Source organism: Opisthocomus hoazin, chromosome 6 (assembly GCF_030867145.1).
Source record: "Opisthocomus hoazin isolate bOpiHoa1 chromosome 6, bOpiHoa1.hap1, whole genome shotgun sequence".
Taxonomy (NCBI): domain Eukaryota; kingdom Metazoa; phylum Chordata; class Aves; order Opisthocomiformes; family Opisthocomidae; genus Opisthocomus; species Opisthocomus hoazin.
In genome coordinates, this window is record NC_134419.1 from 25,690,278 (window position 1) to 25,704,228 (window position 13,951).

At 40.9% G+C, this 13,951-nt stretch overlaps 1 protein-coding gene across 2 annotated transcripts in view; it reads right to left on the reverse strand.

Annotated features, from left to right (window-relative positions):
• The window catches only part of NR5A2 (nuclear receptor subfamily 5 group A member 2), a 99,791-nt gene that overhangs the window by 31,211 nt on the left and 54,629 nt on the right, over positions 1-13,951 (reverse strand). For both annotated transcript variants that reach the window (XM_009934851.2, XM_075422304.1), the window contains one exon: positions 861-1,008. In XM_009934851.2, the coding sequence (XP_009933153.2) occupies positions 861-1,008 (148 nt within the window). The remainder of the gene's footprint in view (positions 1-860; positions 1,009-13,951) is intronic.

Below are 13,951 nucleotides of genomic sequence, written 5' to 3' on the forward strand. Positions count from 1 at the left end.
AATCTCTCCTTTCAACTGTCTGCCAGTAAATAAAAATTCACTTGGCCAAAGTTTATTTAGACCAGCTTTATTAAGTCAACAAAGTGCAAGCCTGAAAAATCTGTTCCTGTGAAGTCAATAGGAATCCATCTCCCTAAGCCTTTTTTTATTCCTGGCACTAGTGATTTTTTCTTGACTGATGCATTGGAGGCCACTGGTTTAACTAATTTGTCTTGCATAGGTATCTTTCCCATTCTATGTCATCTCCACTAGTACAAAACAGTCTTCCCTTTAAAGGTTATTTCCTAGCCAGATCTGTCGTAAGGCTATTACCATTAATTTGCACTTTAAGAGTTCCTTTCACTTTTTAAAAACTATGAGATACATTCCTGATTTATGGGTTACAATGTGACAGCCATCATATGCAAAGAAGATTGTTCATACTTACCACAGATGCCTTTGAAAAAGAGGGATATTTCACCCATATCCACACTCCACCTGCTTTACATAACTATATTCAATATCATAGGAAAACATGGCAATCTGTACTTTCCACTGTTCTCTGGAATTTCTAATAGAATTTTGTCCTTGTTCTGGAACATTCAGAAATCACATACAGAAATACAGAAAGCTTGTAATACTGTATTAAATTCCAAAGGCTTTAGGAGTCATTTCCATAGAAAACTACTTTTAAACTTTATACATAATTTTCCTGCAAGTAATAATGAAAAAATAATCCTCATATTACTGTGAACCTAATTAAATATATTTCAAAATCACATTTTTCAGGAACAAAAATAAGAAAAGCAAAATACTTTCAATGTTTTTCGAAAAAAATAACAGCACTATTACGTAAGGTATGAAGAGTGGGGTGTACCTACCTAAACTAAACAGCACCAGGAATTTGAGACATACAAATTCTCGTAGATCAAACTGCAGGGAACGAAGCTTTGCTACTAATTCTTGTGCATGGCTCATAAGATTGTTGAGGGTGGCTCCAGCTTGGGATGCTATTACGGAATAATCCACCTGTAAAAAACAATAGTATTTCTGTCTGGTTGTCACGCCCACAGAACTGCTTTAAGACGTTTCAAGCAGTCACATACAACCAGGACACTCCTGGATAAAAGAATGTCTCTCAATTTAATGATGTTACAAAGTCAAGATTATTTTATATGCAAACCTATTTTAGCACAACAGTATATATTGAAAATATTATTAAGCCATATAGCTTAATTGTATGCCACATCAGTGTGAATGCTGGTTTGTCTGTATTAGGTTTTTTTAGAAGCTTTATACGCGACAACTGCTTATGACACTGGTGGCTGTGCCCCTTATCAGTTTCTTTTGTTCACTTAGTGTCTCTTGTTCTCCTTGTACAATCCTGTGAAGAAAAACTGATGAAGTGAGCTTTGCACCTACGCTCAGCGTATTAGTCCAGAGGAACATAATGGTATTCATGGGAAGCAGTCCAGTGTCTATAACTTGGCCAGAAACATCTATTCAAGCCCAGAAATGTCAGTGTATTCCCATAGGAAACAGAGGTATTGTGTGAGTGGTTTCTGTTCTCCTTAGCTACACAAAATCCTGGTATTTATTTGAGCTGATTCCAATGGACTTGTTCTGGTGAGTCCTCCCCTGCTCGCGCAGGAGGAGCCGGCAGGTGCGTGGCACAGGCTAGCTGCCCTTGCATTGTCCTGAGCAGCAGCCGCAGGGCAGGGAGCTCCCTTCTCTGGGGCACAGAAAAAAGCAGGACTGCTCTGGGGGTCCGCTGCCCTTGTCATCCTGCCCATTTGTTCTTGGGGAGGCTGACCTGGCTACGAGCTTTCCGAAGTGACACTTGTATATAGAGATCCAACAGAAAGCTGGAATTAATACACCATATTGAAAAAGGTAATATTCACAGGCAAGCTGTCAGCTGACACACCCCTGGGCGATCCTTGATTCTTGGACAATTTCCCCACTGCTTGCACATTGAAACTTCTCTGGCTGATGCCAGTTCCATTAAGGAGGTGTTTCCATGCAGATGCCCGTGCCAGCCTCTGCCAGTCTGAAGACATGCACTGTTAGCTTTTGCCCGCTGTGTCACAGGATGGTGACCAGTGGAGAAGTGCTCAGGTACTGCAGCCTACTGGAACACCGTGATGCGAAGGTGGAGCGCAGGGACTGAGGCCAGGTGAGCTGGCTCTGAGACAGGGCTGGAGGCTGTGAAACCGGGCAGTGCCAGCAGCATGGAGCAAGGTGCAGCTGCTTCAGCTGGAGCACCTTCAGCTCAGCCCTGTTTCCATCAGTGTGCTACATACCCCCTGCAAGTGCCACTGGCCCGTGAAGATGGCCAGTTCCTTGCTCCTGCATTGAACTGCTCCTGGCCAAATGGCTGAGATCTAAATGGGTTATTGACTCATCTTAAAAAATTATTTTCTTTCCTGGCTGCTCTAATGTTAAAAATTTTTCTTTCTCTTTTAGGAGCCTCAGTAACAACAGGGAAATTACTAGCCGTACTTCATGTAAGCACACATAAGTGAAGTCTGGCTCTAAACTAAGACTACGCACAATGGTAAGGGCACACTTTGTGTTAATGATGGGTTTAAAGGCGTTGGTGCTCTAAACCCATCTTTAAGGCCTCCCATGATAAAGTAGTTAATAAAGAATGGCAAGGTATCACCAGAGGAAACAGACCAATACTGCAAAATTTTGTTTTTTCCAGGCACTGATCCTTTAAAATCTATTTTAAAAAAAACTGTTAAGGAACATGTATTCTGGAATATGTTCTTTTATTTTAAAACTATTTAATTGATTTTGGTCAAGTATAAACAGCAGTAAAGCAAGGAAAAACTGACAGAGTTTAAACCTGACAAAATTTCAGCCAGGAAAGACAGAGATATGGTTGAAAGGAACTAAAAATAACTTCTCCTAGTGATGACCTTATATAATCAATAGGTTACTGACTTTTAATAAGACATTTTATTTATATGGACTTGTAGTGCTCCCAAGACATTGATTGAAGGCAACTGTACAAGAAAAATGAAGTTACACTTCTTGTATAGATGTTAAGAATAACACTGCTCTGATTCTGCAAAACATTTAAAGTTGTGCCTATGTAACAATTAAGTCAACGGATTATGTGTAAGTATCCTGTGAGGTAGGTTTTATTGCTGTCGGTTACACGTGGGAAAACTGAAGTAGTGACATTGAATCACTTGCAGCCAAAGAAATCTATACAAAACTAGGATCTAGTCTTTGGGAATCCCAGACAAACCATCTTTCATAAATTACTTTCTGGTTTGTCTGTTATTTCTCTCTCTTTCTATATACACACTTATACATATTTATATATAAGTATGTATACTTATATAAATAATAATTAAAAAAAGTAATGCACCTCAAATACTTTTAACTGAAAGAGCAGTTTAATATAGTGACATGATTCGACTACTTCATGTTGGGAAACTGGTCACATACAAATATCAACTTTCACAACTTAATTTCCCTTTTGTAATTGTTAAGGGGGAAAAAAGCTCACATTCCCTCACTGAGGTTCCAGTCTGTAAGGGAAATATGCTATTCAGTTCATAATAAGTAGTTAAGATGTCTAGATGTCAAAAATATCAGTGGCCTTAGTGCAGTGATTATGCCGTAATGGAAAAACCCAGTAGATGCCTGGCTCTCCCACCATCCCTCTACTGGAGAGCTCTTAGGCAACCTGCTCCTCTTTCAGGTGCATTTAATATTTGCAGCACCAGCAAATTTGTCTGGGAGGCAAGTCCTCATCTGCCACTCACCAAGAGCAGGTTGTATTAAATTTTTATATTTATTGACATTTCATTACCATAATTGACTGCAGTTGGTTCTCTAGTAGGAGGCACAGGGCTGCCTCCTAAGCAGGAGAATTGGTCCCTTGAGTAGGATTTGCAATTAAAAACAACGCAGAATGGATTTTTTTTATTGTGTAAATATGATGAGTTGAATTTTCAGCTTTAACTAGAGAATACTGGGTGAGCAGAAGGCTTTTTTCAAGAGTGAGCAAAATTATGAGTCAGTGGAAAGACGACCCCCAAAGGTGTCAATCAGTTTATACAAAATCAACTGTGCATGAAAAAGCTTCCGTTAACATCTGTTCTGAAAATGTGGTCACATTAAAGAGTATGGTGTCCTGCTTTCTGGGTCCTATATGCAGAAAGTGATACTAAAAGGTGTATATAATTCTTTTACCTTTCAATTAATCATTAAAAATGCTTTTAAAAACAAAGATTAAAAGAGTCTGAATCTTGAGCAGAATTGCATACTGAAGTCTTAGCATTTACTTTATATTGTACCATTAATTTCATTTGGTAAAATCAAGTCCACAACTGGAATAAGTTATTCTTGCTCCCAATTCATAATACTACATTTCATAGTTGATTTTGATGTTGAAGACAGTATGTTGACTGGCGTTTTCAAAAACAGAAGCTTTGATGAAGCTTCCACATTACCTAATTCAGAAGTAAAATGTTGGGCATAAAGTTACAGCTGCACAGACAGATGGAGGTGTGAATTCCTCATGTACCAGTACGCAGTGATATCTTGCATGATGAAGAAGTAATGATAGAGGCTTGATTGGGTTAGCTTGGTACCAAAGCAATGCAGATAGAACAGCACTGGGTAATTTACGCTGCTGCCTGTTTTGCTGTTCCGGTGCTTATATTGGCATGTTTAAGGCTAGTATGGACATTGCTATGTATGCAGGCTGTAGCATACCATTTGCTAATTGAAGTGCCTAAATCTAGCGTTAGATCCTTAAAACCTCTGCTCTGCTGCCACCTAACTTGATGCTTAAATTCCTCATTGCTCCATCTCCCACCAGACAAAACTGCCTCTAGGCATGGCTGGGACTGCCCAAGTCATGACAGTCATAGCTGTGTACAGCTCATGCTACAGCTTTTTTTAGATTTATGGACTATGTGGCTTTCTTTCATCTATCTAAGGCAGCAAAAATACCAAAGGTGGGATTTGGTAGCAGGCCAGTGGCTGGAGTGACCAAGATATGTGAAATCTGGGGTCAAATCTCTAGTCCAAAGAGTGCATGAAATAAATAAGGCTAGTTAGAGTGTACCCTCAGCAAGTTTGCTGATGACACAAAACTGGGAGGAGTGGTGGATACACCGAAGGCTGTGCTGCCATTCAGTGAGACCTGGTCAGGCTGGAGAGTTGGGCAGAGAGGAACCTGATGAAATTCAACAAAGGCAAATGCAGGGTCCTGCACCTGGGGAGGAACAACCCCATGCACCAGTACAGGCTTGGGGCGGACCTGCTGGAGAGCAGCTCTGCAGAGAGGGACCTGGGTGTCCTGGTGGACGACAGGTTGACCATGAGCCAGCAGTGTGCCCTGGTTGTCAAGAAGGCCAATGGGATCCTGGGGTGCATTAAGAGGAGTGTGGCCAGTAGGTCGAGGGAGGTTCTCCTCCCCCTCTACTCAGCCCTAGTGAGGCCCCATCTGGAGTACTCTGTCCAGTTCTGGGTTCTCCAGTTCAAGAAAGATGAGGAGCTACTGGAGAGAGTCCAGCGGAGGGCTACGAGGATGGTGAGGGGACTGGAGCATCTCTCCTATGAGGAGAGGCTGAAGGAGTGGGGCTTGTTTGGCCTGAAGAAGAGAAGGCTGAGAGGGGACCTTGTAAATGCTTACAAATATCTGAAGGGTGGGTGTCAGGAGGATGGGGCCAGACTCTTTTCAGTGGTGCCCAGTGTCAGGACAAGGGACAATGGGCACAAATTGAATCAGAGGAAGTTCCATCTGAACATGGGGAAGAACTTCTTCCCTCTGAGGGTGACGGAGCCTTGGAACAGGCTGCCCAGGGAGGTTGTGGAGTCTCCTTCTCTGGAGATATTCAAGACCCGCCTGGACGTGGTCCTGTGCAGCCTGCTGTAGGTGACCCTGCTTCGGCAGGGGGGTTGGACTGGATGACCCACAGAGGTCCTTCCAACCCCGAACATTCTGTGATTCTGTAATTCTGTAATTGGGGCATCTTTCTGGAAGTGAGAAATACCAAGTTTCTTCAGGTAAATCTGGCACATCTTGTGGATACCTGCATGAGTATAGTGCAGAAAGGGGGGGAGACCTTTGGTTTGGTTTGGAGAGGAAGGATTTGCTTGGTGCTTAGCTCTAGGAGGGAACTTCCAGATGGGAATCCCAAGTAGAAAAATGTGCCTAAGTCCCTTGGACAGGCAGCATTCGTGTCATTCCTCAGCGTTTATCAGGGCTACCTCTTACAGCTACCACCTAGTTTGCTGCTGGCCTTCCCTGCTCCCTGAGTTGCAGAGGTAAGGGTTGGGCAGAGGAGGCTGCAGGGCAGGGCAGTACAGAGGCACTAACAGTAAAGCAAAAGAAATAAAAAAGCAGACAGTATTAGTAAGAGGGTCACAACTTAAATGGGACTGCAGAAAGACATGGCAATACTGCGTATTTTTTCTAAACCCTTTTCTTTATACAGTTGAGAGTGACTTACAAGTCCAAATCCCTTTAATGTTGGTGAAGGCAAGTTAGGCCAGTGCTGAATGTTTATGAAAATTCTACTTTAAAACAATATATCATGGTAAAGTACTTGGAGTTCAGCAGCATTTAGATATTTAGCTATTAAATAATTTCTCAACTGATAAACAGGGAGGTAAGAGAGATGGAAGTGACTAATTCTGCAGATTTTTTCTCACATGAAGGTCTCATTTAACACAGTGAGATATTGTTTGAGACAGAACAAAAGGCAAACCTTTTTTACAACATTAAACTATACCCTGGGCTAAATAAATGGTGAGGCTGAAGGCCAGAAATGCAGGGAACACTTCTGCTTTTTTGTTTTGCAAATGATTTATCATGGTAATTAATGATTCTTGAAGCCAAATCCTTGGTTTCACTGGGCTCAGATGGAAACTTTCTGGTGGAGTCAGGTGGTGGCCTCTGGTATTGACTCCTCTCTATATCCACAAAATGGAGCCTGACATCTAATCGTGGAATCAGGTTCCTTCCCTCTTCTAAAATTAAATTGTATTTGATTTCTAGGATGTGACAGTGAGGTTATACAGCTTGTGAAAATGTTGTGTGGAACTGTACCATCCACTTTCAATGCTTCAGCATTCTTGCAACAGTCTCCAGAACACAGGATTAGAGTGATTTTACCTGTTGATGGCTGTTACCAGGTACAGACAACCCCTGAATGCCATTCCTTTCAGCCAGAACAGGAACTGTGCAAGTAAGGAATAAAGCCCCTGCTGTGGCTGCATACAGTACCTGTATAATGAACAAATCTTCTAGCAGACTAAGGTAGTTCAAGTTAGTGAAAGATTGATTTCATAATTAATTTAGTGAATTAGATCACTTGTGTGTTTGGGGCATGAAGGCAAAGGAGGCAGTGGGTGCCTAGGTGCAGCAAAGGGACCATCCCAGTCCTCCCTGCTCTGCTCTGTGCAACCCTGGCCAGCACAGCTGGCTGCTGCAGCTGGGGGGCTGCTCCCCCACCGCTCCCTCCTCGCTTGCCAACTGCTCTGAAAGCCTGGGGAATGGCCTGCAATGGTCTGCCCTGGGTTTTGAAGTCCTGACCCTGCTGAGAGCCTGTGAGTTGGCTGTAGTGTATGGCTATGTGGGTGGATGAGCCTTTCTCTCAGAAGGATTCATTCAGCACAGTACAGAGCAAGCAAGTTAATTTACTATCACAATCATAATTACTCTTCCACTGTTTACTGAAATATATATTTCAGTGGCAACTACAGTGGTTCTTAAACTCATTTTGAGCTTTTCATAGAACTTTCACTAAAACATTTAAAGCAGTTTGTGTTATGTTTCAAAGCAAATGGCCATGGAAAAACACTTTGAAGAGGCACCTACAAACAAAAATTGAAGAGGATTCAGCACAGACAAAACCAGCAGATATGCTTATATCAGGTTTGGATATATTAATTAAAATTGTGATGACTTATACAGCATAAGATGCTTGTCATTTTAGCATGTTACACAATAATAGAAGATAATTCATTAAGTTGCCAGTGGACCTTTCCCCTAGGATGATGTTATTGTGCTAGCTAATTAGCTATAATATGCAAATAGCAACACTCCAAAGTACTACATTTACTTTATCTAACTTAGTTTCAGAAAAACTAGTACATCAAGACTGGAAAAATTCTATGCCCTGTAGTTGATCATATAGATATTCATTTATAGTGGATATATTTATGTTATAAAATACATAATAATAAAAAATATTGTAAAGTTTCATGCAGATAGCTATTTTAATCAGTACCATTAGATTTTCGGCTCTAATTAATGGTGACTATTGAGTTCTTAAAGTTATCAATATGGAGACGTTCAAGTAATGTTCAGAACATAGCTGACCTAGAGTACAATAGAATCCATTTCTTTACCAAAGTCTTGCAATGAACTTTGTAGAGATGAGATGAGATGATGTGGAATCACTGCTGAGTTTGAATATCTGTAAACTTCATCAAGACAGACCATCACTGGAAATCTTTTGTGAATGTTTCAGTGACATCGCTAGGGCTGTGCTAACTCGGACTTTTTCTTCAGGATCTTTTAACCATGTAAGTTCGTTTCCCCTTATTACTCTCTTATCTTACACAAATTTCTACTCTATTATTTTAAATTCTTTTCCATCAGTAGAAGACTGAATGTGCTCACTTTGAATCCCATCAGTATGGGCAGTTGGGACAGACTGATGTGGTGCTTTCTTCTTTGAGCTGAGTCTCTGAACAGCTAGTCTCTCATGTTGGGCAAGCTTAAAATAAAATATGTGACTTTACATGAATTTGTATGGAGAAATTAGTTCACTAGTACCGGACTTGTATGGAGGACTAGCAGCCTTGAAGAAATGCTGCCAGACTCCAGGCAAATAGCTTTTGTTCTCTTTATGGGAGCAATGTGTACGGAATGCAAAAGAAATGTGTTTCCTATGGACACAACAGAGTTAGCATGTGGGAAATGGAACAGTTCTGGCATGCAGGGATTCATGCTGGGTGCCCTCTCCATGACTTTTTACTGGAACTGGAATTTTAGACTTAAAACCATAGTGCTACAATGGTGTCAGGGCAACGTAGCAGAGCAAACGTAAGTCGGGATCAGTTTGTTCACAGGTCTGTCCATTGCTACTTGGAAGGCTCAAAATGTTTAACAAATATTTAGACAAATCTGAATTGGGCACTTTGTGATTATAAATGAATTTTGATGTGTTTTACCTAGTTTAACTGAGAACATCTAGTTATGCCCCAAAAAGCGGCTAACATAATATCTTCATAAGGTGTGACGCACTTTTAACAGCTAGCACAACCTTTTCCTTTAGGCAGAAACCACTAGAGTGAGGAACTGTGCAAGCCTGGATATGAGAGAAGAAATACTACACTGAACAGCAAAATAATGATTACTTGACCTTGTTTGTATCCACCTTGAATCAAATCCTGTGTTTGTTTGCCTATGTAAGGACTTCTAGATTTGGCCCCAAAATGCCAGTACCTTTGTTCTGCCAGCTACAACTATGAAGCCTCACTGACTGCAATCACAAATCTAATGGGAAAAAAGGAAAGGCTAATTTCCAAGAACATAAGAAGTAATAGATTTCTATTAGGTATCCATTAACTTTGTATACCTATGACTAGTGTATGCATTTTTAATAGTTTCTTAGGGTGAAAGAAAAGCCTGTTTCCTTATCTACTTTTTTTGCCAACTCCCTTCTCTTGTCCCTTGGAGACACTCCTTCCTCTAACGCTCTTGTAACTTTTTGTGCAGCAGTGGTGCTTCTGCAAGGGTGAGCTTTCTTTGTGATACAGTCATCCATAGCCCACAGTCTGAAAGTTCAGCTGCCTCTTGAGAACCTTTTCGTTGGCAAGATGATCTTTCCTTGAACTTGCAACCTTGTTTCCTAGACAAACAGATTCTCCAAAGGCCTCAGCAAGTACAGCTGCATTGGAATAGTAGAAGCCTGCTTTACAAGTGGGTAAGTCTAACAGAGATTAAATTGCCGTAGAAAATTCCCCAGGCCGCACATCACCATGTTTCAGTAAGGTACAGCTGAAACGTCTACAAAGTATACCATCTAGGAAAAGGTTCAAAATTCTTATCTAAATTGAAATTAAATTTTTATTTGCTTCAGAAGAGAACACTGTCAAGATCTTGGTTATTTTGTGTGATAACTTTAAATAAATCAGTAGTTTCAACATTCTCCAAAAAATCTGAGATTTAAGCACGATTTTGGACAGCCTTTTTAATCTGAAAGGCTTTGCCCAAACTCAGCAGAGGGAAGATTTGGCAACAATGAGGAGAGTGTAGGTACGAACAAAGTGAGCAGCTTGTGTCTGGGCAGCTGAGGCTACAATTCATATGTTGTGTGTTGGCTGCTCCGTGAAAATGCATGAACAGTGACATTCTGTACAGAGCTTTAGTATCTGCCCTGTGCGTGCTGGATCTTGGAAGCTGGCAGTGTATTGCTGGTGTAGAAGATACAAAAGGAAAATGCTCAAGTTGGAGGAATTAAAAGTTCTATAATCAGAAATGGTCTGTTAAAATTACATGCCACATGGCAAGCCTACAAAACTTGGTGTGTGGAGAGCAAATTGGCGATGATTTACAATTAACCACCACATAGCAAATCACTCCTTAGCTGTATTCTATTATGAAGTTTGGAGAGCTGTAAAATGCATTTGTGCTACTTTATTTCCTTTTGAAATGGTAATTGCTACTGCTGAGGGGCAGTACTTAGTGCAGAAAATGAAGTGTGCAGCATAGGGATGAACTTGTTTCTGAGGAACTGCTGAGGAATTGTAATGATCTGAAAAAAGTGCTTTCTTGAAACACGTACACACAAAAGAGCTTCATTTATGAAACTCCAACCAAATAAATAACAAAATAAAATAAAACACCGACTTCTTTTGTGCAAGGGCCAATGCTTACTACTTTGTTGCTGACTGCACTTTTTCCCCATCAAAGTGGTTACAGTGGATTGACACTGGGTAAAACTCATAAGCCAATGACTTGAGGAAAATGCAGATATATGGAAATATGATAGGAATGCCCTAAGGTAACAGGTTTTGAGCCAATGTGTTTCAAAATTATCAAGTGTGTTTCTAACTACTAGACCATTTTAGGTACCTAGTATAGAACTGACAGTGGTGTGGCCCTGGGGAGCTGGATGAAGTTTGACTTTTTTGTCTGAGGAACAGAGGCTGTGCAGCCTAAGTGGAGAAAGCAGGTATGTTCTAATTAAGTGGTGGTAAGTTTCCCCCTTACAGCTTCTCCCTTGATTGTGATTGTAAAAAGGACTGTGTTTATGAGTAGCTTTTATGGAGGGATATATTAAGGAAAGCAAGGAGTGAGGCTTCTGAGGTCTTAAATTTGCTAACTTGTGACAATAATCATGATCTCTCAGGTAATAAAGTAGGCTATCTAGCTCAGGATCTCAGTTTAAAGTTTGTATTTTTGAAAGCCAGATGATTGACTGTAATCTTGCTCATAGTGCTTTGCTGGTAGCAGTAAATAAAAACATCTACAGCACTTTTCATCAGAAGTGTCAGAGTGCTTTCCACACCTTAATCAATTAATTTTTATGAGATGGTGGCATGGTTATTTCCCTTTCCCTACTGAAGGAACTGAAAGTATCAGGGCAGCAACCAGAAAGTATTCAGCATTTCATGCAATAGCAAAGCCTCCTGATGCCCAGGTCTAGAAGTGTGGCTTTCCAGAGTTATTTTACAGTTAATACAGAGGAAACAGACACAGTCATAGTTGTCCTTTCATAAATATATTTGAATTGGCGTTGTATCTTAGCATGACAACAGACTGAGTTGATGCTGCCAAGATGGTCCATCCTGACACTTACGAAAAGAAGCAGTTGTACTGGATCAGCTTGGCTAAACAAGTGACTCGCAACTGCAAAAAGGCAGTATGCAGCAGCTGCAGCCAGGAGTGGCTCAGAACAAGTAATTCAGAAGCACTGTCTAGGCATGTAGGGATGGTGTTAAAAAAGCCTATGTTTAGCTAGAGCTGAGACTTGGAAGGAATCTCAGATTGCTAGTTAGGGGATGAACAAGGAAAATGTGAGACTGCTGCTGGATTCAGCTGGTGATTTAGTGGCAGCAAACACAGACCAGGCTGAGGTACTCAGTGCTGCCTTTGTCTCAGTCTTTACCAGCAAGGTCTCCCAGGCTCTGGGCTTTGCAGCAGGGCTCAAGGAGGAGGAGAGTGACCAGCATTGTATATAAATTGAAAAAAAAAGAAGAGATTTAGACCAGAACTCAGGAAAAACTTCCGCTCCGTGAAGATGGTCAGGCAGTAGCACTGGCTGCACTGCGCAGCTTCCATCCTTGGGGGTATTCAAACCCCAACTGCACAAAGCCCAGAGAAACCTGCTTTGAGCAGGGGCTTGGACTAGAGACTCCTTAAAATCTCTTCCAGCCTGGATTATTCTGTGGTTTTAAGATTTGTGTCTCTGGCAGTTCTAGACATGTTAAATCTTCTGCTTAGCTCATCCAGCTTTGTCCATCTAAAGAAAAGAGGTTCTTCAGTGAATGATTTTCACCCATGAAAATCATTTAAATAGATGAAGTTTTAAAGAAAATGCTTTTGAGTGACAAATTGCGTACAACTCACATGCTAGCATAGTGGTGGCATTTCTGAAATACATCAACTACCAGTGGTCTTTCTGTGAGCACACGTGTCACACACAGCCCAGCGTGCCCACTCCTGTAAGCAATCTGGCTTTTAATCTAGGATGGCTGGGACCAGAGCTGGATGAAATCAGGACAATACAGTGGCATTATGTGTAGATTACAGACTCTTTCCTGTTTCAAGAACAGCAGCCAGAGACCACATTTACTTCAGGTCTAGGGTCTCCCTATTTCTCAAGGAGAATCTGTGGTGCACACACGGGAGTATGTTCTTGCCGTTTGAGCCATTAGCAAGCAAGAAATGTGAAGGAGTCCATCCGTAAGCAAAGGGACTGGCTGTAGTGTTCTTGTTTGCTGTGCTTGTAATATGCCTCCTTGCTCTCCAAGCAGCCTAAGTGTGAAGAGGAATGTGCGGGAGATGGTGGGAGACTCTGGGGGTGCCTGCACTGACTTCAGAATGACAAACTTGGGCATAAGAAAGCGAAATTGGGTTGAAAGGAGGATGTGTTAAACCTGTTTGACAAACCTGGGGCAAGAATGGCTGCAATCAGTCTAATTTAGCCAGATTTTAATTTAGTTGGAGACTATAATTCTGCCTGGAAAGACACAGCTTCCAAAACCAGCTGATGATTTGCAAGCAGTACATTTAATAAGTGTCCTGCTACTTGTTGTCCAACAGTGATGAAATGCTCTGCTTTGCCTTGAGATCATGTACAGCTGGGTTTTTTTTGGAAGAAAAGATAAAAGTGGCTAATGAGATAAGAATTATTACTGTGGAAAAATGGGGACAATGGCTAGAATTTAAGGGTATTTAGATCTCTTTAATGATTTCAGTGGGACTTAGGCACTCAGTACCTTAAAAAGTAGCTGATAACATAACAAATGAGACACTACTTTAGCAGTTATCTCAGGAATAGAAAACTGTCAATACACTTATTGTTTTATAAACAAAGGAATAAGTAAGCACCTTATGTGGTAAATAAAATAATTGCTAGAACAATTGGCCATGTTTTGCAGATGATTAAATGGAAAAGGGCTCATTCATTTTCTCAATAGCACCAATATAAATAAAGGGTAATGAAGCTAACTTTTGCTCATATAATTAGGGAGTACAACTTTATCTCAAATAGATTAGTGAATTTCCGCAAAGGTGCAGGAGTCAGTTCCATAGCCAGAATTTGAATTTGCTCACTTCTTTTGTTGGACAAGCTGATCATTTCTCCCTTCCACTGTACACCTTTTAATCATAAATGCAAACAGTTATTTCTCCTTTTGATTCTTATAAGCACTTGTTCTTAGTGTTAAGAAATGGCTACAATTTTAAAATTATAACTGAAAC